This window comes from Oncorhynchus tshawytscha, linkage group LG13 (assembly GCF_018296145.1).
Source record: "Oncorhynchus tshawytscha isolate Ot180627B linkage group LG13, Otsh_v2.0, whole genome shotgun sequence".
Taxonomy (NCBI): Eukaryota; Metazoa; Chordata; class Actinopteri; order Salmoniformes; family Salmonidae; genus Oncorhynchus; species Oncorhynchus tshawytscha.
Genome location: NC_056441.1, coordinates 72,052,281 through 72,078,912, shown reverse-complemented (window position 1 = coordinate 72,078,912; position 26,632 = coordinate 72,052,281). Strand labels below are relative to the sequence as shown.

Genomic DNA, 26,632 nt, shown 5'->3' with positions numbered 1-26,632 from the left:
ATTACTGAATACCACTCTCCAGATTTTCAAGCACAGTGGTGGCTGCATCCTGTTATGGGTATGCTTGTAATTGTTAAGGACTGAGGAGTTTTTCAAGACAAAAAAAGCAATGGAATGTAGCTAAGCACAGGCAAAATCCTAGAGGAAAACCTGATTCAGTCTGCTTTCCACCACTGGGAGATGAATTCACCTCTCAGCAGGACAATAATCTAAAACGAGCCCAAATCTACATTGCAGTTGCTAACCAAGAAGACTGTGAATATTCCTGAGTGGCTGATCTTAGTTTTAACTTACATCTGCTAGAAAATCTATGGCAAGACTTGAACATGGTTGTCATGTAACGATCAACAACCAATTTGACAGAGCATTTCAAAATTGTAAAACAATTTTTAAAAGAATAAAAATGGGCAAATATTGTACAATCCAGGTGTGCAAAGCTCTTAGAAATGCATGGCTGTAACATAACAAAATCTAGAATAAGTCAAGAGGTACGAATACTATCTGAAGGCACTGTATGTGATGGAAAGAGCAGGTGCCCTTAATGTTTTGTACACTCAGTATATAAACCTTAGCACACAATTTAAAAAAAAATGGACTTTATATTGTTGGCATGTGAAAAAAAGGAGAGCAAAACTGAAGCATCAACCACAATCTACACAGAAAGACATGTTCAACAATTCAACTCAAAATAAACACTGTACAAACCACCGCTCGTCTTTGACAGAACGTCTTGAACCTTTCATTTGGACCACTGAGAAACATGCTGTGTTTTGTTTGATTTATTACGATTGAAAGTTTTAAACCAATAGCAAAAAGACACCAAACAAACACAATGGTATAATTGAACTGAATGAGTGGTAGCGACAACTGAACAATTCCCCATGTAACATGCTTCAGCAGCAAGACAATAAGGTGGCCAACTACTTTCACAACATCATTGAAAAATGATCGGTAACTATTTATTCAACAGAAACTTCACAAAACACAACATTCAGTACCGCCAAACAAATTACAGTGCATTTGGAAAATATTCAGACCCATTTCCTTTTTCCACATTATGTTATGTTACAACCTAATTCTAAAATTGATAAAATACAATGCTTCCCTAATCAATCTACACACAATACCCCATAATGACAAAGCAAAAACAGATTTGTAGAAATGTTTGCAAATATATAAAAATAAGATTAAAAAAGGAAATAACTTATTTACGTAAATATTCAGACCCTTTGCGATGACACTGGAAATTGAGCTCAGGTGTATCGTGTGTCCTTTGATCATTCTTGAGATGGTTCAACAACTTGATTGGAGTGATAAATTCAATTGATTAGACATGATTTGGAAAAGCACACACCCGTCTATATAAGATCCCACAGTTGACAGTGCATGTCAGAGCAAAAACTAAGCCATAGGGTCGAAGGAATTGTACATAGAGATCAGAGACAGGATTGTGATGAGGCACAGATCTGGGGAAGGGTACCAAAACATTTCTGCAGCATTGAAGGCCTCCATTCTTAAATAGAAGAAGTTTGGAACCACCAAGAATCTTCCTAGAGCTGGCTGCCCGGCCACACTGAGCAAGTGGGGGAGAAGGGCCTTGGTCAAGGAGACGACCAAGAACCCAAAGGGCGCCAGAGTTCCTCCGTGGCGATTGGAGAATATTCCAGAAGGACAACTATGTCTGCAGAACTTCACCAATTAGGTTTTCATGATAATGTGGCCAGATGGAAGCCACTCCTCAGTAAGGCACGACAGCCCCCTTGGAGTTTGCCAAAAGGCACCTCAAGAATCTTAGACCATGAGAAACAAGATTCTCTGGTCTGATGAAACCAAGATTGAGCTCTTCAGCCAGAATGCCAAGTCTGGAGGTAACCTGGAACCATCCTGACAGAGAAGCATGGTGGTGGGAGCGTCATTCCTTGAGGATGTTTTTCAGCGGCAGGGAATGAGAGACTAGTCAGGATCGAGGCAAAGATGAACAGAGCAAAGTACAAATCAAATCAAATCAAATTTTATTTGTCACATACACATGGTTAGCAGATGTTAATGCGAGTGTAGCGAAATGCTTGTGCTTCTAGTTCCGACAATGCAGTAATAACGAGCAAGTAATCTAACTAACAATTCCAAAAAAAACTACTGTCTTATACACAGTGTAAGGGGATAAAGAATATGTACATAAGGATATATGAATGAGTGATGGTACAGAGCAGCATAGGCAAGATACAGTAGATGATATCGAGTACAGTATATACATATGAGATAAGTATGTAAACCAAGTGGCATAGTTAAAGTGGCTAGTGATACATGTATTACATAAGGATGCAGTCGATGATATAGAGTACAGTATCAACGTATGCATATGAGATGAACAATGTAGGGTAAGTAACATTATATAAGGTAGCATTGTTTAAAGTGGCTAGTGATATATTTACATCATTTCCCATCAATTCCCATGATTAAAGTGGCTGGAGTAGAGTCAGTGTCATTGACAGTGTGTTGGCAGTAGCCACTCAATGTTAGTGGTGGCTGTTTAACAGTCTGATGGCCTTGAGATAGAAGCTGTTTTTCAGTCTCTCGGTCCCAGCTTTGATGCACCTGTACTGACCTCGCCTTCTGGATGACAGCGGGGTGAACAGGCAGTGGCTCGGGTGGTTGATGTCCTTGATGATCTTTATGGCCTTCCTGTAGCATCGGGTGGTGTAGGTGTCCTGGAGGGCAGGTAGTTTGCCCCCGGTGATGCGTTGTGCAGACCTCACTACCCTCTGGAGAGCCTTACGGTTGAGGGCGGTGCAGTTGCCATACCAGGCGGTGATACAGCCAGCCAGGATGCTCTCGATTGTGCATCTGTAGAAGTTTGTGAGTGCTTTTGGTGACAAGCCGAATTTCTTCAGCCTCCTGAGGTTGAAGAGGCGCTGCTGCGCCTTCCTCACGATGCTGTCTGTGTGAGTGGACCAATTCAGTTTGTCTGTGATGTGTATGCCGAGGAACTTAAAACTTGCTACCCTCTCCACTACTGTTCCATCGATGTGGATGGGGGTGTTCCCTCTGCTGTTTCCTGAAGTCCACAATCATCTCCTTAGTTTTGTTGACGTTGAGTGTGAGGTTATTTTCCTGACACCACACTCCGAGGGCCCTCACCTCCTCCCTGTAGGCCGTCTCGTCGTTGTTGGTAATCAAGCCTACCACTGTTGTGTCGTCCGCAAACTTGATGATTGAGTTGGAGGCGTGCATGGCCACGCAGTCGTGGGTGAACAGGGAGTACAGGAGGGGGCTCAGAACGCACCCTTGTGGGGCCCCAGTGTTGAGGATCAGCGGGGAGGAGATGTTGTTGCCTACCCTCACCACCTGGGGGCGGCCCGTCAGGAAGTCCAGTACCCAGTTGCACAGGGCGGGGTCGAGACCCAGGGTCTCGAGCTTGATGACGAGCTTGGAGGGTACTATGGTGTTGAATGCCGAGCTGTAGTCGATGAACAGCATTCTCACATAGGTATTCCTCTTGTCCAGATGGGTTAGGGCAGTGTGCAGTGTGGTTGAGATTGCATTGTCTGTGGACCTATTTGGGCGGTAAGCAAATTGGAGTGGGTCAAGGGTGTCAGGTAGGGTGGAGGTGATATGGTCCTTGACTAGTCTCTCAAAGCACTTCATGAAGACGGATGTGAGTGCTACGGGCGGTAGTCGTTTAGCTCAGTTACCTTAGCTTTCTTGGGAACAGGAACAATGGTGGCCCTCTTGAAGCATGTGGGAACAGCAGACTGGTATAGGGATTGGTTGAATATGTCCGTAAACACACCGGCCAGCTGGTCTGCGCATGCTCTGAGGGCGCGGCTGGGGATGCCGTCTGGGCCTGCAGCCTTGCGAGGGTTAACACGTTTAAATGTCTTACTCACTTCGGCTGCAGTGAAGGAGAGACCGCATGATTCCGTTGCAGGCCGTGTCAGTGGCACTGTATTGTCCTCAAAGCGGGCAAAAAGTTATTTAGTCTGCCTGGGAGCAAGACATCCTGGTCCGTGACTGGGCTGGGTTTCTTCCTGTAGTCCGTGATTGACTGTAGACCCTGCCACATACCTCTTGTGTCTGAGCCGTTGAATTGAGATTCTACTTTGTCTCTGTACTGGCGCTTAGCTTGTTTGATAGCCTTGCAGAGGGAATAGCTGCACTGTTTGTATTCAGTCATGTTACCAGACACCTTGCCCTGATTAAAAGCAGTGGTTCGTGCCTTCAGTTTCACACGAATGCTGCCATCAATCCACGGTTTCTGGTTAGGGAATGTTTTAATCGTTGCTATGGGAACGACATCTTCAACGCACGTTCTAATGAACTCGCACACCGTATCAGCGTATTCGTCAATGTTGTTGTCTGACGCAATACGAAACATCTCCCAGTCCACGTGATGGAAGCAGTCTTGGAGTGTGGAGTCAGCTTGGTCGGACCAGCGTTGGACAGACCTCAGCGTGGGAGCTTCTTGTTTTAGTTTCTGTCTGTAGGCAGGGATCAACAAAATGGAGTCGTGGTCAGCTTTTCCGAAAGGGGGGCGGGGCAGGGCCTTATATGCGTCGCGGAAGTTAGAGTAACAATGAGAGATCCTTGATGAAAACCTGCTCCAGAGAACTCAGGACCTCAGACTGGGGTGAAGGTTCACCTTCCAACAGTACAACGATCCTAAGCACACAGCCAAGACAACGCAGGAGTGGCTTCGGGACAAGTCTATGAATGTCCGTGAGTGGGCCCAGCCAGAGCTCAGACTTGAACTCGATCAATCATCTCTGGAGAGACCTGAAAAAGGCTATGCATCGACACTCCCCATCCAACCTGACAGAGCTTGAGAGGATCTGCAGAGATGAATGGGAGAATCTCCCCAAATACAGGTGTGCCAAGCTTGTAGCTTCATACCCAAGAAGATTTGAGGCTGTAATCACTGCCTGTAAAGGGTCTGAATACTTATAAATTAGAGGTCGACCGATTATGATTTTTCAACGCCGATAACGATTATTGGAGGACCAAAAAAGGCCGATACCGATTAAATCGGCCAATCAATTTTATTTTATTTGTAATAATGACAATTACAACAATACTGAATGAACACTTATTTTAACTTAATATAATACATCAATAAAATAAATTTAGCCTCAAGTAAATAATGAAACACGTTCAATTTGGTTTAAATAATGCAAAAACAAAGTGTTGGAGAAGAAAGTAAAAGTGCAATATGTGCTATGTAAGAAAGCTAACGTTTCAGTTACTTGCTCAGAACATGAGAACATGAAAGCTGGTGTTTCCTTTTAACATGAGTCTTCAATATTCCCAGGTAAGAAGTTTTAGGTTGTAGTTATTATAGGAATTATAGGACTATTTCCCTGTATACCATTTGTATTCCATTAACCTTTGACTATTGGATGTTCTTACAGGCACTTTAGTATTGCCAGTGTAACAGTATAGCTTCCGTCCCTCTAGTTAGCGCGCGCTAACTAGCTAGCCATTTCACTTCGGTCACACCAGCCTCATCTCGGGAGTTGATAGGCTTGAAGTCATAAACAGCACAATGCTTGACGCACAACGAAGAGCTGCTGGCAAAACGCACGAAAGTGCTGTTTGAATGAATGTTTACGCGCCTGCTTCTGCCTACCATCGCTCAGTCAGATACTTGTATGCACAGTCAGATTATATGCAACGCAGGACACGCTAGATAATATCAAGTAATATCATCAACCATGTGTAGTTAACTAGTGATTATGATTGATTGTTTTTTATAAGATAAGTTTAATGCTAGCTAGCAACTTACTTTGGCTTACAGCATTCACGTAACAGGCAGTCTCCTTGTGGAGTGCAACGAGAGAGAGGCAGGTCGTTATTGCGTTGGACTAGTTAACTTTTTTTATTTTATTTATTTTATTTCACCTTTATTTAACCAGGTAGGCTAGTTGAGAACAAGTTCTCATTTACAACTGCGACCTGGCCAAGATAAAGCATAGCAGTGTGAGCAGACAACAGAGTTACACATGGAATAAACAATTAACAAGTCAATAACACAGTAGAAAACAAAAGGGGGAGTCTATATACAATGTGTGCAAAAGGCATGAGGAGGTAGACGAATAGTTACAATTTTGCAGATTAACACTGGAGTGATAAATGATCAGATGGTCATGTACAGGTAGAGATATTGGTGTGCAAAAGAGCAGAAAAGTAAATAAATAAAAACAGTATGGGGATGAGGTAGGTGAAAATTGGTGGGCTATTTACCAATAGACTATGTACAGCTGCAGCGATCGGTTAGCTGCTCAGATAGCTGATGTTTGAAGTTGGTGAGGGAGATAAGTCTCCACCTTCAGCGATTTTGCAATTCGTTCCAGTCACAGGCAGCAGAGTACTGGAACGAAAGGCGGCCAAATGAGGTGTTGGCTTTAGGGATGATCAGTGAGATACACCTGCTGGAGCGCGTGCTACGGATGGGTGTTGCCATCGTGACCAGTGAACTGAGATAAGGCGGAGCTTTACCTAGCATGGACTTGTAGATGACCTGGAGCCAGTGGGTCTGGCGACGAATATGTAGCGAGGGCCAGCCGACTAGAGCATACAAGTCGCAGTGGTGGGTGGTATAAGGTGCTTTAGTGACAAAACGGATGGCACTGTGATATACTGCATCCAGTTTGCTGAGTAGAGTGTTGGAAGCCATTTTGTAGATGACATCGCCGAAGTCGAGGATTGGTAGGATAGTCAGTTTTACTAGGGTAAGCTTGGCGGCGTGAGTGAAGGAGGCTTTGTTGCGGAATAGAAAGCCGACTCTTGATTTGATTTTTGATTGGAGATGTTTGATATGAGTCTGGAAGGAGAGTTTGCAGTCTAGCCAGACACCTAGGTACTTATAGATGTCCACATATTCAAGGTCGGAACCATCCAGGGTGGTGATGCTAGTCGGGCATGCGGGTGCAGGCAGCGATCGGTTGAAAAGCATGCATTTGGTTTAGTTTTACTTGTATCTAAGAGCAGTTGGAGGCCACGGAAGGAGTGTTGTATGGCATTGAAGCTTGTTTGGAGGTTAGATAGCACAGTGTCCAATGACGGGCCGAAAGTATATAGAATGGTGACGTCTGCGTAGAGGTGGATCAGGGAATCGCCCGCAGCAAGAGCAACATCATTGATATACACAGAGAAAAGAGTCGGCCCGAGTATTGAACCCTGTGGCACCCCCATAGAGACTAAGGTCTCCAAGATTGGAACCCCCGAGCCGACAAGGTGAAAATCTGCGGTTCAGCCCCTTAACAAGGCAGTTAATCTCGTTAAGTTAAATAAGAATGTGTTCTTAACTGACTTGCCTAGTTAAATAAAAAGGCATACAAAAAATATTTTAAAAATTGGGATAATCGGCGCCCAAAAATACTGATTGTTATGAAAACGGCCCAAATTAAAATCGGCCATTCCGATTAATCGGTCAACCTCTATTATAAATACATAAACATACAGTTGAAGTCGGAAGTTCACATACACTATAGCCAAATACATTTAAACTCAGTTTCACAATTCTTGACATTTAATCCTAGTAAAAATTCACCGTCTTAGGTCAGTTAGGATCACCACATTATTTTAAGAATTTGAAATATCAGAATAATGGTAGAGAGAATGATTTATTTCAGAGTTTATTTCTTTCATCACATTCCCAGTGGGTCAGAAGTTTACATGCACTCAATTAGTATTTGGTAGAGTTGCCTTTAAATGGTTTAACTTGGGGCAAACGTTTTGGGTAGCCTTCCACAAGCTTCCCACAATATGTTGGGTTCATTTTGTCCCACTCCTCCTGACAGAGCTGGTGTAACTGAGTCAGGATGGTAGGCCTCCTTGCTCGCACACGCTTTTTCAGTTCCTCCCACAAATTTACTGTAGGATTGAGGTCATGGCTTTGTCATGGCCACTCCAATACCTTGACTTTGTTGTCCTTAAGCCATTTTGCCACCACTTTGGAAGTATGCTTGGGGTCATCGTCCATTTGGAAGACCCATTTGCGAGCAAGCTTTAACTTCCTGACTGATGTCTTGAGATGTTGCTTCCATATATTCTCATAAATTTCCGACTCATGATTCTATCTATTTTGTGAAGCACACCAGTCCCTCCTGCAGCAAAGCACCTCCAAAACATGATGTTGCCACCCCCCGTGCTTCACGATTGGGATGTTGTTCTTTGGCTTGCAAGCCTGCCCCTTTTTCCTCCAAACATAACGATGGTCATTGTGGCCAAACAGTTCTATTTTTTTTCATCAGACAAGAGGACATTTCTCCAAAAAGTAAGATCTTTGTTCCCATGTGCAGCTGCAAACCGTAGTCTGGCATTTTTTATGGTGGTTTTGGAACAGTGGCTTCTTCCTTGCTGAGCGGCCTTTCAGGTTGTCGACATAAGACTCATTTTACTGTGGATATAGATACTTTTGTACCGGTTTCCTCCAGCATCTTCACAAGGTCTTTTGCTGTTGTTCTGGGATTGATTTGCACTTTTTGCACCAAGGTACATTCATCTCTAGGAGACAGAACACAACTCCTTCCTGAGTGGTATGATGGGTGTGTTGTCCATGGCGTTTATACTTGCGTACTATTGCAGATGAACGTGGTACCTTCAGGCATTTGGAAATGGCTCCCAACGATGAACCAGACTTGTGGAGGCCTACAATTTTTTTTCTGAGGACTTGGCTGATTTGTTTTGATTTTCCCATGATGTCAAGCAAAGAGGGACAGAGTTTGAAGGTAGGCCTTGAAATACATCCACAGGTACATCCAATTGATGATGTCAATTAGCCTATCAGAAGCTTCTGAAGCCATGACATTTACTGGAATTTTCCAAGCTGTTTAAAGGCACTGTCAACTTAGTGTATGTAAACTTCTGACCCACTGGAATTGTGAAACAGTGAATTATAAGTGAAATAATCTGTCTGTAAACAATTGTTGGAAAAATGACATGCACAAAGTAGATGTCCTAACGGACTTGCAAAAACCATAGTTTGTTAACAAGAAATTTGTGGAGTGGTTGAAAAATGAGTTTTAATGACTCCAACCTAAGTGTATATAAACTTCTGACTTCAACTGTATACATAAAGTCAGCAAAAAAAGAAACGCACCCTTTTCAGGACCCTGTCTTTCAAAGATAATTTGTAAAAATCCAAATAACTTCACAGGTTTTCATTGTAAAGTGTTTAAACACTGTTTCCCATGCTTGTTCAATGAACCATAAACAAGTAACATGCGCCTGTGGAACGGTCATTAAGACACTAACAGCAATTAAGGTCACAGTTTTGAAAACTTAGGACACTAAAGAGGCCTTTCTACTGACACTGAAAAACACCAAAAGAAAGACGCCCATGGTCCCTGCTCATCTGCGTGAACGTGCCTTAGGCATGCTGCAAGGAGGCATGAGGACTGCAGATGTGGCCAGGGCAATAAAGTGCAATGTCCGTACTGTGAGACACCTAAGACAGCGCTACAGGGAGACAGGACGGACAGCTGATCGTCCTCGCAGTAGCAGACCACGTGTAACAACACCTGCACTGGATTGGTACATCCAAACATCACACCTGCAGGACAGGTACAGGATGGCAACAACAACTGCCCGAGTTACACCAGGAACGCACAATCCCTCTATCAGTGCTCAGACTCTCCGCAATAGGCTGAGAGAGGCTGGACTGAGGGCTTGTAGGCCTGTTGTAAGGCAGGTCCTCACCAGACATCACCGGCAACAACGTCGCCTATGGGCCCAAAACCACAGTCGCTGGACCAGACAGGACTGGCAAAAAGTGCTCTTCACTGGAGAGTCGCGGTTTTGTCTCACCACGGGTGGCGGTCGGATTTGCGTTTATTGTCGAAGGAATGAACGTTACACTGATGCCTGTCCTCTGGAGCGGGATCGATTTGGAGGTGGAGGGTCCGTCATGGTCTGGGGCGGTGTGCCACAGCATCATCGGACTGAGCTTGTTGTCATTGCAGGCAATCTCAACGCTGTGCATTACAGGGAAGACATCCTTCTCCCTCATGCGGTACCCTTCCTGCAGGCTCATCCTGACATGACCCTCCAGCATGACAATGCCACTAGCCATACTGCTCGTTCTGTGTGTGATTCACTGCAAGACAGGAATGCCAGTGTTCTGCCATGGCCAGCGAAGAGCCCGGACCTAAATCCCATTGAGCCGTCTGGGACCTGCTGGATCTGAGAAATGTCCGGGAACTTGCAGGTGCCTTGGTGGAAGAGCGGGGTAACATCTCACAGCAAGAACTGGTGCAGTCCATGTTGAGGAGATGCACTGCAGTACTTAATGCAGCTGGTGGCCACACCAGATACTGACTGTTACTTTTCATTTTGACCACCCCCCCTTTTTTCTGTGACACATTATTCCATTTCTGTTAGTTACATGTCTGTGGAACTTGTTCATTTTATGTTTCAGTTGTTGATTCTTGTTATGTTCATACAAATATTTACACATGTTAAGTCTGCTGAAAATAAACACAGTTGATAGTGAGGACGTTTATTTTTTTGCTAAGTTTACACACACACACACACACATACATATATACATACACACACACACACACATTTTATTTGCAATACAAATCTAAAAACATGATTTTGCTTTGTCATTATGGGGTGTGCAAATTGATGAGGGGGAAAAAAACGAATTAATCCATAAGGCTGTAACGTAACAAAATGTGGAAAACGTCAAGGGGTCTATCCCAGAGTGCATATTAAAATTACAAGTGTACATTTGTTTTGCATGAAAACATCCACTGTGTATTTTTCTGTGTTAAAAAGAACAGGGTGTCATTTGTAATCAGACCTCAGTTTCACAGCTCTCACTTCCTGTCAAGTGAGGCAAGAGAAGGTTCTGTATAATACCAGACTAGGGCCTCGCAGACTTCTACAGTGGCTGCTTTCTGGGCTTCACGTACAGCAAACTAAGGGGACCTCTTCTAGCTGAGACACACCAACTCATATAGGCATTCTGCTTTTTGTGAACTTGGAGCAGGTTAATGAAGGCCAGGATTCTAGGGTTAAATCCTGTGTAGGCTCTGGTGAGTACAACATACTTTAAGGGTGGGTGACGTAAATATTAAAGGGTTATAGTGAGATCTGTTGCTCTAATGACAACATGTGTGATTTGCCAGAGAATGTGCAAGCAGTTGAAAACAAATACCTTTGAAACACATACTTTCAAAATAGTTGTTTGTGGGAGGTGTAATACACATTACACACACCATCACAAATGTTAGCTAATCAATAATGTTGAGACAAAGACATCCTAATGTGTAACATATGACCTTATATGGCCTTAATTCTTACAAAGAAATAAGACAAAAACAGAATATAGTTAGATTCCCCAGAAAACAGTCAAAAAATCTTCTGCGCCTACTTTGAATTGTAGTTTGAGGAAGGAAATGCCAAAAGTAGCGATAACATTTCACCACGTTGCCCTTCATGGTGAAATGTTCCTTGTTTCCTCATGATAAATCATGCTTACAGATACAGTAATGACGCTTTTCTTCTTTTTATCAGTCAGTCATCAGGACACACCAGATTTCAGAGGATAACAGGAAACAGCAATGGAGGGAAAGAGTCTTGTTTTTGTGTTGTTTTTGTGGATGCTGCCACTGGGACTGAATAGCACAGTGACACTTCAGCCTAACAGCCACTCCACCGACTTCAGGAGCAGTGAGGTTACTGCAACTTCAGACCAAGTTTCACCTTTAGAAATGGCACAAGAGCACCTCAACAATGCACCAGATGAAGGAAACTATAGCACTGTAGCACCTTCAGTTGAGTTGAAGTTCACAGTGAAGAGTAAACCACAGACTCCAGATCAGGTGTCCACCAGATATATCAGCTCTTATCTGCCTTCAATCCACCCTTTGAGTACGAGAACAAAGAAGAACTCCCAGTCACCTCAGGACCGCCAAACAACCAAATATAAAAACAACTCCACGGTGGAGATCACAGCAGATGGAGCCGAGGAAACGTCGCCCACTATGGGGAATCAGCCTCCGGTAAGCCGGGTTACACCCTCCGGCCAGGGCAAAGTAAGTCCAACAGCATCACCTAGACCTTCGGAGTTATCCTCTCAAACAACCTCACCGACAACAAATCAACCAACAGAGATCCAAACAGGGCCTGGTCCAACCAATCTTCCGATGTCGCAGTCCAACGACTCCACAGAGAGGATCCGACCCACGCCAACTGGTGTTGGATTTGGAGTGACACCGACTAGAGCCGAATTGACTTTGAACACAGGTAGGAAGGCTCAATTTCGCAGCACCCCCTCCCAGGCCCCAGTCACAAGCAGGAAATTAACCCCTTCACACCCCACTGAAAGAGGTCCAACAGGCCCATCTGAGCTGCCTAGCGCTGCCACTTCAAACGCCACCCTATCTCCCTCTATAGTCATGACCAAATCTTTAACCCGCATCTACACTCCATGGACATCGACCCAGCCCGCCAAGACCCTTGCCACCACTGCAGCCTCTGTTACTGCTAGTATTGCCGTTACCAGCACCAAGGGCCAATCCCCACTAATGGTCCCCACTACAAAACATGTCGCTGCTGCCACCACGACAAAAAATAAACCAAAGCCACCTCCGTCAAAAACGACAAACAAAGACAAGAGCAAAACGACGGGGAACCATGGCACAGTGGTGGCTGTACTGATTGGTGTGACACTGGTTCTGATGTTTGTCAGTTTTGGGGTCATCTTCGTGAGGAAGCGCAGACATCAGAGGATGCAGCTGCAGAACACAGCCTGGGCCGGCCCCTCTCCGTTTCTGGACAGTGGAGTCCAGTCTCGACTGGATAATGGCGATAGCAGTGACGTCCACCTGAGGGGCTCCAATCGAATCTCCTTCTCTGGCTTCCTGTCTCAGCGACTCTCCAAGAGGCTGTCTCTGCTCCAGGAGACTGACGAGGAATTCCGGATGGGTGACATTCCGACAGGAAGTACATTCGGAAGAGAGACTGTTTCAGATGATGTTCAACCGAGTAACGGGACTGCTGCAGTGCACAAAGAAAATACCCAGATTGAGGTGGTGCAACCTCTGGACAACTCTTCATCTCCTCCTCCACCGACGTCTTCAGAGACCACTGCCACAGCACACACCCATGACCATCAGCCTCCTACCTCCTTGCAGGTTGTTGATCTGGGGCCAGACAATGTTCCAAATTCCTCTCCCTCTCATACACCACCAGATATCCCAGAAGCTATTCCTCCACCACTGTTGGATGTTTACCTGGGTCCCCCCTCAGACCATGCCAGCCCCCCTCCACCAGAGAGCACAGACCTTCCAACCCCACCCCATGACCTGCCTTAACCAGTCTCCAAGTAGATAGTAACACACAGGAAACCCATACTCCTACCCCTCTACCCAACAAAGGAAACCAATCCCGCCAAAAAACAACTCAAACTGATGCTCATCGGTGTTCCGCTTACTTCATCTATACCTCTTTCTGATGAAACATTTCATGAATTGGATCTTCAACTAGGCCTATAGCCAGTTTGATTGTCAAAACCGAGCCAAACCATTTCCCTATTTACTGGTAGAACTTTGACAGTGGCCACAATTATGTGATTTTTAACACATGATCCCTGTGGTCTTTCTTTGGTATGAAGACATCCAAATGTACACTGAGAAAGCTTTCCCAAATGTTTTGATTCAAGTCAGATCCATATTCATTCAGCCTGACCAATCTGTAGCAGTGAGATTGATTTGATGCTACAACAGTTGCTTTTTCTCCCGTGTACTTTTTGGAGGAAAACACAGTGACGTAAGGGCCTAAACATCAGCATCATACCCGGTGGTGAGATAATTCTGAGAAGGATGAACTGCTGAAGTAATGTAATTCTGTGTGAGCGCAAGTGAACATTTCCAATCACAGCAAAAAAAAAAAAATGTTTTTAAATAAAAATCGACCCAGGCTGAGACATTCATTGGGCAAAATGGTGAGAGAGGAAGTTCTAAAAGGAAATGAAACGAAGGGGTGAATTATATAATTAAACTGAGAAACGATAGATAGAAAGGGATAAAATGAATGTGAAAATTAGAGAAAGAGTGAGCAGGGAGTTAAGTCTCTCAGTGGGGCTGGCCCGACACCGTTAGTGAGTGCGTTACTGCAGTGTTGCAGTCTCTTCTAGCGTATTTCAGAGCTGTACATCAGTACACTAACCGTAGAGAGAGCGGACAGGCCACAGAGACAGAAAGAGGGAAATGTCAGACCCACAAATAGCGCCTCAATGTCTCATCTGAAGAGAAACCACAGAAACAATAAGATGGGAGACGGAAAGCAACAACCACACACAATTATCTCCATCTACACATATTCTTAACTGTTGACAAATGAGAGTTGTGAAATGCTCATTGTTCATCAATCATGTATTTATGCAGTAAATCCGCTGACATGCAATAAACCCTCCGATGTTAAACACTGGTTTGTGTTTGTGTACTACATCAGCGTCATACAGCGAGGCAGACGACAGGCTCATTTGTTTAGGCCAGGCTATATTTCACTACTGCGTGGTGATTGAGGAGAGAGCATCATCCGCCTACACCACAAGCCCTGCTGACCAGATGGCAGCCACGGCACCTGCTTTATCCCTCCCTATAAAGAACGTTGCCTGAAAGATACAGCCGTCATAAATCCAAAACCCTCTCTGTCTTCCCTTCCCTCTCTCCACCCTCCCCACTACTCTAATTCACAGCTCATTCCAGACACATTCTCCAGCTGAGTACTAAAAGGGAAATGTTTCTATTGAAAAATGATTGCAGAACTCCCTGTGTTGATACTGCGGCAGATATGAACGAAAAGTGAGAGAGGTTGAGGGAGAAAGCAGCATGAGAAGTAGCTAAACTTGGGTAAGACAGACTATTTTCAGTCCTGTTTCACTCTTACCGTTTTCACATCTGCAGTTCCAGGTCTGACGTAGTTTTCAAACCACCAACTCAATCTATCATATCAAGCTTTCTACAGAATCCATGCATGTTCATCTCAACATAGGTCTATTCATTCTACTATCATGACAAGCTATTGTAAGAGTATGATTTTTAGTATGACTACAAATCAGACTTATCAGTCCTTCCTTATCATTCTAAAACAATTGCATGTGCTGTGACTACAGTTGGTTTTCACACAAATAGGTTGCAAGGTGGGAAACCTTTTGTTAACCCCTTTTCACTCGTGCAAACATGTGGTTTGTGTATCAATTCTCTTGATGCTTCAACTTATTAACAAACCTGTCAACATAACAGAATTATAGCAATCAGATCTTAGTCAATTTTAGAGAATGCATTTTTTAAATCTAATGACCTGAGGCGAATAGCACACATTAGTTTCGCATCACAAACTCTCACAGCTTATTGGTTGAACTCCCGAAACTAACACAGATGATTGGTGTTGCCATGCAGAGTTTCACACTTTTGACTAGTCTGGTGTTACTGTGCTAGCACCAGGCACTGCACTATGGAGGGACTTTTGTACTAGGTTGCATTTGCAGATACTTTTTCTGTAGAATTGTGATTACTGCCAGCAATTCATTCTGGCTCGTCGCTGAATGATGTTGCCAGCAGTAGCAGGGCAGCTTGCTTCGGCTGAAGTGCAGAATTAAATATTCACTGCTTGCATACGGCTAGTTGCAGAACAGAGCAGTTCTGTGGTGCTAAGTTCTGAGTGCCTAGCACAATAAGCATGATGTTGTGTGATTGTGTGTGTGTGTATTTCCATGAGAGAAGCCCCAAACCTATGTTTTATTGGCCAGACACAATCTGCCAAACTATGACTCCTTCTCAGAGAGAGAGAGGAGAGTGGAAAGAGGATAGGAGAGAGAAAGAAGAGGGAGAGTGGAAAGAGGATAGGAGAGAGAAAGGAGAGGGAGAGTGGAAAGAGGATAGGAGAGAGAAAGGAGAGGGAGAGTGGAAAGAGGATAGGAGAGAGAAAGGAGAGGGAGAGTGGAAAGAGGATAGGAGAGAGAAAGAAGAGGGAGAGTGGAAAGAGGATAGGAGAGAGAAAGGAGAGGGAGAGTGGAAAGAGGATAGGAGAGAGAAAGGAGAGGGAGAGTGGAAAGAGGATAGGAGAGAGAAAGGAGAGGGAGAGTGGAAAGAGGATAGGAGAGAGAAAGAAGAGGGAGAGTGGAAAGAGGATAGGAGAGAGGAAGAGGGAGAGTAAAGAGAGGAGAGAGAAAGGAGAGGGAGAGTGGAAAGAGGATAGGAGAGAGAGAGAGGGAGAGAAAGAGGATAGGAGAGAGAAAGGAGAGGGAGAGTGGAAAGAGGATAGGAGAGAGAAAGAAGAGGGAGAGTGGAAAGAGGATAGGAGAGAAAGAAGAGGGAGAGTGGAAAGAGGATAGGAGAGAGAAAGGAGAGGGAGAGTGGAAAGAGGATAGGAGAGAGAGAGGAGAGGGAGAGTGGAAAGAGGATAGGAGAGAGAAAGGAGAGGGAGAGTGGAAAGAGGATAGGAGAGAGAAAGCGGTAGACAGGACCACATAACTACTTTCACACAAGTCCTCTAAAACCAAACAGGGTACGGACATGTGAGCAGAGATTAATTCATGAAATGCAGTTTTCAAAACATCATTACAATCACACCCAGCAATACAGACCCACTTAAAACAAGGATTGTATTAACATGGCCCGCAGCAACGTTGGCCGTAAAACAAAGCCACTAGTCATAGAACACCTATTCATGGATCAGCACATTTGCAAAAAGCTGTTCTTATTGCAGACTGCCAGGGTGCTTCCTGAAGGCAGCTGAAATGGAGGAAGACCAGGAGGATGGTGAGACAAACTGTACTGTTAATACAAAAACAGTGTTAATTTGCTGCTGAGAGCGGTGGAGGCAGCCAGTCGTTGTAGGTGCCAGTTGTGATGTGAGATAGCGCTGCCATCAGGGGGCAGTGTGTGTGTGTGTGTGTGTGTGTGTGTGTGTGTGTGTGTGTGTGTGTTATGCATCCCATAAGCGTTCAGCCAGAACAATGTCACCCTGCCAGATCTGTACAGTACTAAAGGGAATTCAGGGGAACTGTGTGTGTGTTAAAACACTGTGAGCATGAGTACAAAATGCTGTGAGAGCAAGAGAGAGCGAGCGAGAGAGAGCGCGAGAGTGAAGGGGAAATGGAACATACTGTGACTATGAGAATGTGAAAGTTGAACACACGAGGCACTAATGTCCAATGAACAGCCCACATTAGAATGCGTTAGCGTGTTTGTATGTACACTGAACAAAAATATAAATGCAACATGCAAAATACCCCAGAAATATTCCATAAGAACAAAATGCTTATTTCTCTCAAATTTTGTGCACAAATTTGTTTACATCTCTGTTAGTGAGCATTTATCTTTTGTCAAGATAATGACGTAGGCAGTGACATCACTTCTGGTTTAATAAAATAACATGGGACCTTTTCTTTGATGCAGAACTTACTCAGAAACATGTGTGCTATGTTCCTGAATGTCAACTTCTGTCTGCAACTGCACTAATAAAGGTTTTTTAATGATTTAATTAAAGATATTGTCATAATGCTAATTTCACCAATGATTGACAAGTACCAAGGAACGAACCCTAACAGGGTGAGCGGTTTGCTGATGTCAACGTTGTGAACAGAGTATCCCATGGTGGTGGTGGGGTTATGGTATGGGCAGGCATAAGCTATGGACAAGGAACACAATTGTATTTTATCGGTGGCAATTTGAATGCACAGAGATACCGTGAGGAGATCCTGAGGCCCATTGTCGTGCCATTCATCCGCCGCCATCACCTCATGTTTCAGCATGATAATGCACGGCCCCAATTCGCAAGGATCTGACAAGTATCCATTCCTCCCTGGCCTGCATACTTACCAGTCATGTCACAACATTCCACAGACCACAATTAACAGCCTGATCAACTCTATGTTAAGGAGATGTGTCGCATGGCATGAGGCAAATTGTGGTCACACCAGATACTGACTGCTTTTCTGATCCACACTCCTACCTTTTTTTAAGGTATCTGTGACCAACAGATGGATATCTGTATTCCCAGTCATGTGAAATACATAGAATAGGGCCTAATTAATTTATTTCAAATTGACTGGTTTCCTAATATGAACTCAGTAAAATCTTTGAAATTGTTGTTTATATTTTTGTTCAGTATACTGTATGTGTATAAAAAAGAGAAAGAAGGGAAGGGATAATGGAGAAATAATTGCTTTTATCAAGTGAGCGGGATCCTGATTCTGAAAAGATTGGAGTCAGCACAGTCTCCGCACCCCCTGCTCTCCCCCGTCTCATCATCAGCAGAGGGGGCAGGCACTGTGCTGCAATCCTCCTCTCTCTCTCCTTCAGACCGCTCTTTCCCTGAGTGCATCAGGAGCCTGCAGAGGAGCGGTGGAGGATGACTGGCGCTATCAGGGGCACCCTGCTCTGGCATGCTTGGAGGATGCCACAAACCAGGAGAGGATTTTGAGACGGAGCGAGAGAGCCTGTCAACCACTGGCCAACGCCAACACAGCACGAGAGAGAGAGAGAGACAGCGAGAGGAGGGGGGGGGGGTCCACCTTTACCAGAGTAGGAAGAAGAGCAAGGGAGAAAAAATTAAGTGAGAGAGAGGAAGAATGTGAAAGAAAGGAAAAATACCCCAAAAGAAAGCCAGCGCAAAAAACAGAGAGCCAAAAAAGAAAATGGTGCATGAATAATAAGGGCAACTTAACACCCTCCAGATTTGACTTGACAATCACTCTCTCCAGCCAGCTGCTCTGAAAAAAAGAGGGGGGAGCAAGTGAGAGGGCTGGCCGAGGGAAGGAGAGAGGACGAAAAGAGCAAGATGACGGAGTGAAGCGATGGACAGGATCAGGTGAGTGACTAATGTCATGGAGAGAAAAACAGTAGGAGACGGGTGTACATGCTAACACATGTGCACAAGACTGGACACACACACACACACACACACACAGTGCTTCACAAAGCAGTGATGTATTTGATTCTGTACCACACTAGCTCAATGGACTGCAGCAGGGTGATTTGTCTATGTCAGTCTATGGCTTCTCATTAAATCTCTCCAACGGTGCTGAAATCTCCATTAGATAGTACAGCTATTTATGGAGCAATGCAGTATGCCATAACCTGATGAAGTTTCTAGAGCACTCAGCTTACTATGTAATGCTAAAAAAAGCCACACTGATGTGTTTCTTAATACAACCACACACAAACACACACACAGTCCCCAGATACTCAGTCATTTGTGCCAGAGGACAGGGTGAGAGAGGACAGGACACAATCATGTGTGTGTGCGTGTGTGTGTGGGATCGAGAGTGTGTGTGTGCCACTCTAAAGGAATTCACCCGGCTTTCACTGCAGTATTTCTAAGCTCCTACCCGCTGGCAAGGCTTCAAGCTTGCCGGCACACAGACTGACTGGGGCCCTTGTAAACCGCAACACAGCTATTAGATAGTAGTTTCCAAAACTCGGTTCTGTGGACTTCAAGGGATGCCCGTTTCGTTTTTTACCCTAGTACTACACAACTGATTCAAATAATCAATGCTTGTTGATTAGTTGATTATTTGAATCAGCTGTGTTGTGCTAAGGCAAAAACCAAAACGTGCACCTCTTGGGGTCCTGAGGACAGAGTTTGGGAAACTCTCAAGCAGGACTGTTAGCATATGGCCGGGCATTACAATGTTATAATGTCAGAGGGGTGTCAATGACGTGAATGGGAACTATATGGAGGAGAGGGGATGAAGGGGAGAGGGCTCTGGGTATAGTGAGGTTCAATCTACCCAGTTAGTTGTATAGTCACATTATGTGCTTGAAGCATGATAGATGGTTCACAGTCATGACTTTCTTACAGGCTGGATGGAGAACCAGTGTGGAGTGTTTTACTGCTGTCTCCTGGTGTTTATTACTGCCCCTCTCCCATCTGTGAGGCTGTTGCTATGCATCAAAGGCTATCTCAAAACAGCAGTAGCTCCAGACAAGGCTCTTATATCATTTCTACAGAGATTCCATTGTGGGGAAACTAGGCCGTTTATGAATAAGGGTGATACTGTAGCTAATACTCCGCCAACTAAAGTTGTCTAGCAATCTGTTGGAATACTAGCATGCTAGCAGATATACATTGGCTTCCTGTCATTGCGCTATTGCTAAATAGCATTGGCTCTCGAAACTACTGCAACGCTAACTTTCTTCATACTGGACACAGAGGCATAAACATGGTATCCACTAGTTCATCTGACCCTAGGGAAGTGGATAAAAGGCTTCATTGCCAAAATCCCAAAGTATCCCTTTAAGCTCCTGGTAAATGCAGCTTGGAAAAGATCGCAAGGATTGGACTTAAATGAGCTATTGCTAATCAATATGCAAATGCTAATGGGGTCGGAAGCTAATTTAACTGTCAGTATTATTATTCTGCAGATGTGTGTGAATGAGTGATGGTCTTGACGAAGATCCATACAGGATCAAAACTGTGTCCTTCCATTTGTGAGTATATAAATTGTGGAGAAAAGAAGTGTTGCAGATCTATGTCCTTGGGTACAGTCCAGTGTCTCCTCTCACTGTTTCTCTCCCTCTCTAAGAGCCCTCATTATGATCCCCCACGCCCCGTTGGCCTGCCTCTTCCTGCTCCTCCTGTTGGGGGTGCTGGGGGAGCTGGTCCTGTCCATCTGCCCCGCCGTGTGCTCCTGCAGCCGGGGCCACCGTGTGGTGGACTGCTCCTCACGACACCTCTCACAGCTGCCCCCAGGCCTGCAGCACAACATCCGCTTCCTCAACCTCTCACACAACAGGTAGGAAGACACTTCTTCCTTCTCATCATACTAGTCTTCGGCAGGTTGGGTCCTAACTTCTAAAATGAGAACTCCCCTCTCTCCCAACAGCCTTTGTGGTCTGGACGACCAGCTCAGCCACTACGCCCACCTGCGTACCCTGGACCTGTCCTATAACCTCCTGGGTCGCTTCCCCTCCGGCCTGCCCAGAGCCCTCTGGGACATCCGGGCCGCTGGCAACCAGCTCCGAGCCCTGGACAAGAACGACACGGCCTACCATTGGAACCTGCGGGTACTGGACCTGTCAGCCAACGAGCTGGAGAGGGTGGTCTTCATCAACAACACCCTACCCAGCCTACACGCCCTAAACTTGAGTCACAACCGGTTCTGGACCGTGCCCACCAACATGCCTCATAATCTGGAGATGGTGGATTTGGCCCACAACTACCTAGTTCAGATCCTCCTGGGATCATTGGACCGGCTGCCCAGGCTGAGGAGGTTCTACCTGCATGCTAATCGCTTCTCCTGGGTGCCGGAGGGGGTATTTGACCGGTTGGAGGGGCTCGAGTTCTTGACACTTGGGGATAACCCTTGGGCTTGTGAAGAGGAGGAGAACATCACACGGCTCTTGCTCTGGGCCAAACAGACCCATGCCGCAGTGTTGGGCTGCCCCTGCTACACTAGGCCAACATGTGGGCAAGCCCATCTGGCCACTCCAGGAGGGGAGTGGCACTTTACGTCCCACACAGAGCCTCCGCTGGGGGCTGATGCCAGAGAGCTGGGCCGTGGAGGCCTCACACCGGATAGAGCTGCAGTCGTCACTTCTGGGTACTTGGCTAAGTCTGCGTTGTTGGAGCCTGGGACGCATGGAGACAGAGGGTCTGCCAACAGCTCGGGGGATCAGACATTGTTTGTGTTCATCTCCACCCCCTTGCACGGCCTCTCCACACGCACAAGCACTACAGGGCAGCCGCACTCTGCCGCCAAGAAGAAAAACACAGGAAGCACACAGAGCAGAAGCCACGGAGTCCACACACCAATCCTGTATTCTGTAGTCACCTGGAACCTTCTAGTCACGGTGACTGCCTTCAAAGCCTTCTAAACCCACCCGTTGTCAGTACTAGAGTCAAGTCTTTTGGAGAGGGCTAACCCTATGTACGTATGACCCAGAATGTAAAAGGGAGAGGTTTGTTATTGTTTTCATTTTAAAGAACAACTTTCAACTGTTACTGCCTAAATGTGTATCCTCTCATCTTCCAACCATTTGACCACCATCTACAGAGTGATGTTGTGCTGTATGGCTATATCTTTCAAACTTGTATACAAATAATATCTAGGCAAATGTATACACATACAGTGCATTTGGAAAGTATTCAGACCTTCCCTTTTTACACATTTTGTTACGTTTCAGCCTTATTATAAAAATGTATTAAATATATTTTTTTCCTCATCAATCTACACAAAATACCCCATAATGACAAAGCAAAAACAGGTTTTTAGAAAAACAGAAATACCTTATTTACATAAGTTTTCAGACCCTTGGCTATGAGAATGGAAATTGAGCTCAGGTGCATCCTGTTTCCATTGATCGTCCTGGAGACTGGAATCTTACTGGGGTCAATTCAATTGATTGGACTATATAAGGTTGATCCAGATCAGTTGACAGTGCAAACTGAGCAATCAGGGGAGAAGGGCTTTGGTCAGGGAGGTGACCAAGAACCTGATGATCACTTTGACAGACCTCTAGAGATCCTCTGTAGAGGTGGGAGAACCTTCCAGAAGAACAACCATCTCTGAAGCACTCGACCAATCAGGCCTTTATGGTAGAGTGGCCAGACGGAAGCCACTCCTCAGTAAAAAAGGGACATGAAAGCCCGCTGGGAGTTTACCATAAAGCACCTAAGGGACTCTTAGACCATGAGAAACAAGGTTCTCTGGTCTGATGGAACTAAGATTTTGTCACATCTTGAGGCAACCTGGCACCATCCCTACTGAACATGGTGGTGACAGCATCATGCTGTGGGGATGTTTTTCAGCAGCAGGAGACGAGTCAGGATCGAGGGAAAGATGGAGCAAAGTAAAGAGAGGTCCTTGATGAAAACCTGCTCCAGAGCACTCAGGACCTCAGACTGGGGGGGGGGTTCACCTTCCAACAGGACAACGAACCTAAACCGTACAGTCAAGACAACGAAGGAGTGGCTTCGGGACAAGTCTCTAGATGTCCTCAAGTGGCCCAGCCAGAGCCCAGATTTGAACCAGATTAAACATGTCAGAGACCTGAAAACAGATGTGCAGCAACACTCCCCATCCAACCTGACAGAGCTTGAGAGGATCTGCAGAGAGGAATCGGGAAAAACTCCCCAAATACAGGTGTGCCAAGCTTGTACCGTCAAACCCAAGAAGACTCTAGGCTGTAATCGCTACCAAAGATGCTTCAACAAAGTACTGAGTAAAGGGTCTGAATACTTACGTAAATGTGAGATACACAAACCTGTTTTTGCTTGCCTTGTCATTATGGGGCAGTGTGAGTAGAATGATGAAACAATTTAATACATTTTAGAATAAGGCTGTAAACTAACTAACTAAATGTGGAAAAAGTAAAAGGGGTCTGAATACATCTCGAATGCATTGTACATGACTAATAATACTCTATCGGTGCAGAAACATGAATGCTCTACTCTATGTAGTCTATACTGCTTGTCCGTTCTGATGACAGATGCTGCGTTTTCTGGTTACTATGATATAAAGAAAAGGAAAACATTTAGAACGCATTTAATGTACGTGTTGTTTGAAAGAGTCAGTGTATGACGTGAGAAATAATCTTTAAACCTTGGCATCAGCTTGGTTTGGGGGTTATCTTAGAGGGCCTGCAAGTTCTTAAAGTGGAATTGACAGATATCTACTTTGCAGATATGAAACAGACAATCATAATGCCATTCAAAAATATACAATTCTTATTTTATGCAACAAAACCAACTTTATAACTTGAAAATTGGTTCTATTTGACTCAATTCCATGACGTTGAGTAAGGCTTTGTTGGTAGAATAGACGGATGCAGTTCAATGCATGATTAACACAGCTAATTCTCTAATACATTTCTTGGTAGTCCAACAAATATTGCTATCAAGTTGTAAATCACACCTGGCCTGGTACATTGTTTGCTGCCTCCAGCCCAGCGGGATGCACCGTTTCAGTTTCAATGACTCAATATTTTAGACAAATGTACAGACGATTGTAACTAAGGCTGGGAACAGCTAGAGATGCAGATGTCATTTGGATACCTTGCAAGAAATGTTTATCACTTTGCTAGCTAGCTATGCTAAACTTGAACAACTGTTTTCCACAGTTAGCATATATCCTAGTTGTCAATCAAATGTATTTGGCATCGATCATGAAGATCAAATGGGAGGGCAGGCAGGCAAGTTCCCAAGGGTTGGGACAAGCATGCATTGGCAGGTAATCTGCAGAAGGACGAGCAGGCTACTATTCCCCATTGCTTATCAGTGCAAATTTGACAGCCAACTACTAAACAAGTTGAAGGGTTTATCTACTTTTCCCTTGTTACATTTTTAGCTCATCTTGCTTTTGCTAACATTAGTTGTTGATCTTGTTGATGTGCATAGGCAACTGAGGGAGATCAGGCCTACCTGTTGTTTGATCAATAGGACTCTAAAGTTCCCAAATGTAAGAGGACTCCCGTGGAACACAATATATACAAAATTATGTGGACACCCCTTGAAATTAGTGGATTCGGCTATTTCAGCCACACCCATTTCTGACAGGTGTATAAAACTGAGCACACAGCCATGCAATCTCCATAGACAAACATTGGAAGTATAATGGCCTTACTGAAGAGCTCAAACGTTCAACCTGGCTTTGTCACAGGAGGCCAGTTCATCAAATTTCTGCCTTAGTAGAGCTGCTCCGGTCATCAGCAAGTGATGTTATTGTGAAGAGGAAATGTCAAGGAGCAACAACATCTCAGTCGAAGTGGTAGGTCACACAAGCTCACAGAACAGGACTGCCGAGCTCTGAAGCGTGAAGCCCGTAAAAATTCTCTGTCCTTGATTGCAACACTCACTACCGAGTTCCAAACTGCCTGTGGAAGCAACGTCAGCACAAGAACTGTTCACCAGGAGCTTCATGAAATGGGTTTCCATGGCCAAGCAGCGACACACAAGCCTAAGATCAACATGCGCAATGCCAAGTGTCAGCTGGAATGGTGTAAAGCTCGCCGCCATTGGACTCTGAAGCAATGAAAACGCAGTCTCTGGAGTGATGTATCTGGGTTTGGCGGATGCCAGGAAAACGCTACCTGCCGCAATGCATAGTGCCAACTGTACAGTTTGGTGTAGGAGGAATAATGGTCTGGGGCTATTTTTCATGGTTCGGGCTTGGCCCCTTACGATTCGATCACACCGACAGCATCATTGCATTTTTGGTAACCCAGAAGTACATTCACTTCCAGTAGAACGCTGCGTGTGCCTTGCAGCATTGTGTTGCAGAGGCAGTTGCAGCGCGTTCTGTGTGGTGCATACGTTGGATTTATCGAACGCATGCGTCAAACTGTATGCATATACGGCTTGACAGAAATGGTAGCAGAAGGTGAATGTGGAACATTTGTTGCACACATATCCAGATAATCTGCATACTATCTTGCGCAATGATACTATCGGTGTGATCAGGGCATTAGTTCCAGTGAAGACAAATCTTAACGCTACAGCATATAATGCCATTCTAGATGATTCTGTACTACCAAATTTGTTGCAAAGGTTTGGTGAAGGCCTTTTACTGTTTCAGCATTACAATGCCCATGCGCAAAAAGCGAGGTCCATATAAACTCAGCAAAAAAAGAAACGTCCTCTGACCGTCAATTGCGTTTATTTTCAGCAAACTTAACATGTGTAAATATTTGTATGAACATAATTCAACAACTGAGACGTAAACTGAACAAGTTCCAGAGAAATGTGACGAACAGAAAGTAACAGTCAGTATCTGGTGTGGCCACCAGCTGCATTAACCTCTCTGGGATATGTGGGACGGTTGCGTCCCACCCTCGCCAACACCCAGTGAAAGTGCAGGGCGCCAAATTCAAAACAAAAATCTCATAATTTAAATTCCTCAAGCATTCAAGTATTTTACACAATTTTAAAGATAAAATTCTCGTTAATCCAGCCACAGTGTCTGATTTCAAAAAGGCTTTACAGCGAAAGCACCACAAACGATTATGTTAGGTCATCACCAACTCACAGAAAAACACAGCCATTTTTCCAGCCAAAGAGATGAGTCACAAAAAGCACAAATAGAGATACAATTAATCACTAACCTTTGAGGATCGTCATCAGATGACACTCATAGGACTTCATGTTACACAATACATGTATGTTTTGTTCGATAAAGTGCATATTGATATCAAAAATTCTCATTTTACATTAGCGTGTTACGTTCAGTAGTTCTAAAACATGCAGAGAGCCACATCAATTTACAGAAATACTCATCATAAATGTTAATGAAAATACAAGTGTTATACATGGAATTACATGGAATTCGAGATATACTTCTCCTTAATGCAACCGCTGTGTCAGATTTTAAAATTTTTTTTACGGAAAAAGCACACCATGCAATAATCTGAGTACAGCGTTCAGACAACAAACCAGCCAAAAAGATATCTGCCATATTGTGTAGTCAACATTAGTCAGAAATAGCATTATAAATGTTCACTTACCTTTGATGATCTTCATCAGAATGTACTCCCAGGAATCCCAGTTCCACAATAAATGTCTGATTTGTTCAACAAAGTTCATCATTTATATCCAAATAGCTTCTTTTGTTAGGGCTTTTAGTAAACAAATTGCGGCTGCAGGTCCAGACGAAAGTCTGCGGAAAAACTCAAAAAGTTCC

General features: G+C 44.6%; 3 protein-coding genes across 4 annotated transcripts in view; 2 read left to right on the top strand and 1 right to left on the bottom strand.

Moving 5' to 3' along the window:
* Positions 1 to 26,632, bottom strand: part of LOC112265651 (neurofibromin-like) — a 101,807-nt gene that overhangs the window by 47,345 nt on the left and 27,830 nt on the right. The window lies entirely within an intron of this gene.
* Positions 10,817 to 14,431, top strand: LOC112265648 (proteoglycan 4). Its single transcript, XM_024443170.2, has 2 exons — positions 10,817 to 11,039; positions 11,521 to 14,431. The coding sequence occupies exon 2, from the start codon at positions 11,568 to 11,570 to the stop codon at positions 13,320 to 13,322; it is 1,755 nt and encodes a 584-aa protein (XP_024298938.1). The 5' UTR covers positions 10,817 to 11,039; positions 11,521 to 11,567; the 3' UTR covers positions 13,323 to 14,431.
* omgb (oligodendrocyte myelin glycoprotein b) lies at positions 18,131 to 22,176 on the top strand. The gene is made up of 4 exons (XM_024443171.2): positions 18,131 to 18,825; positions 20,382 to 20,447; positions 20,543 to 20,752; positions 20,843 to 22,176. Exons 2-4 carry the CDS (start codon positions 20,392 to 20,394, stop codon positions 21,831 to 21,833), a joined length of 1,257 nt encoding a protein of 418 aa, XP_024298939.1. The 5' UTR covers positions 18,131 to 18,825; positions 20,382 to 20,391; the 3' UTR covers positions 21,834 to 22,176.

Bases quoted from the DNA above. Each gene is read 5' to 3' on its own strand.
- LOC112265648 (XM_024443170.2), top strand. From the start codon at position 11,568: ATGGAGGGAAAGAGTCTTGTTTTTGTGTTGTTTTTGTGGATGCTGCCA.
- omgb (XM_024443171.2), top strand. From the start codon at position 20,392: ATGAGTGATGGTCTTGACGAAGATCCATACAGGATCAAAACTGTGTCC. The intron at 20,448-20,542 runs GTGAGTATATAA...TCCCTCTCTAAG, and splicing joins AAAACTGTGTCCTTCCATTT to AGCCCTCATTATGATCCCCC. The intron at 20,753-20,842 runs GTAGGAAGACAC...CTCTCCCAACAG, and splicing joins CTCAACCTCTCACACAACAG to CCTTTGTGGTCTGGACGACC.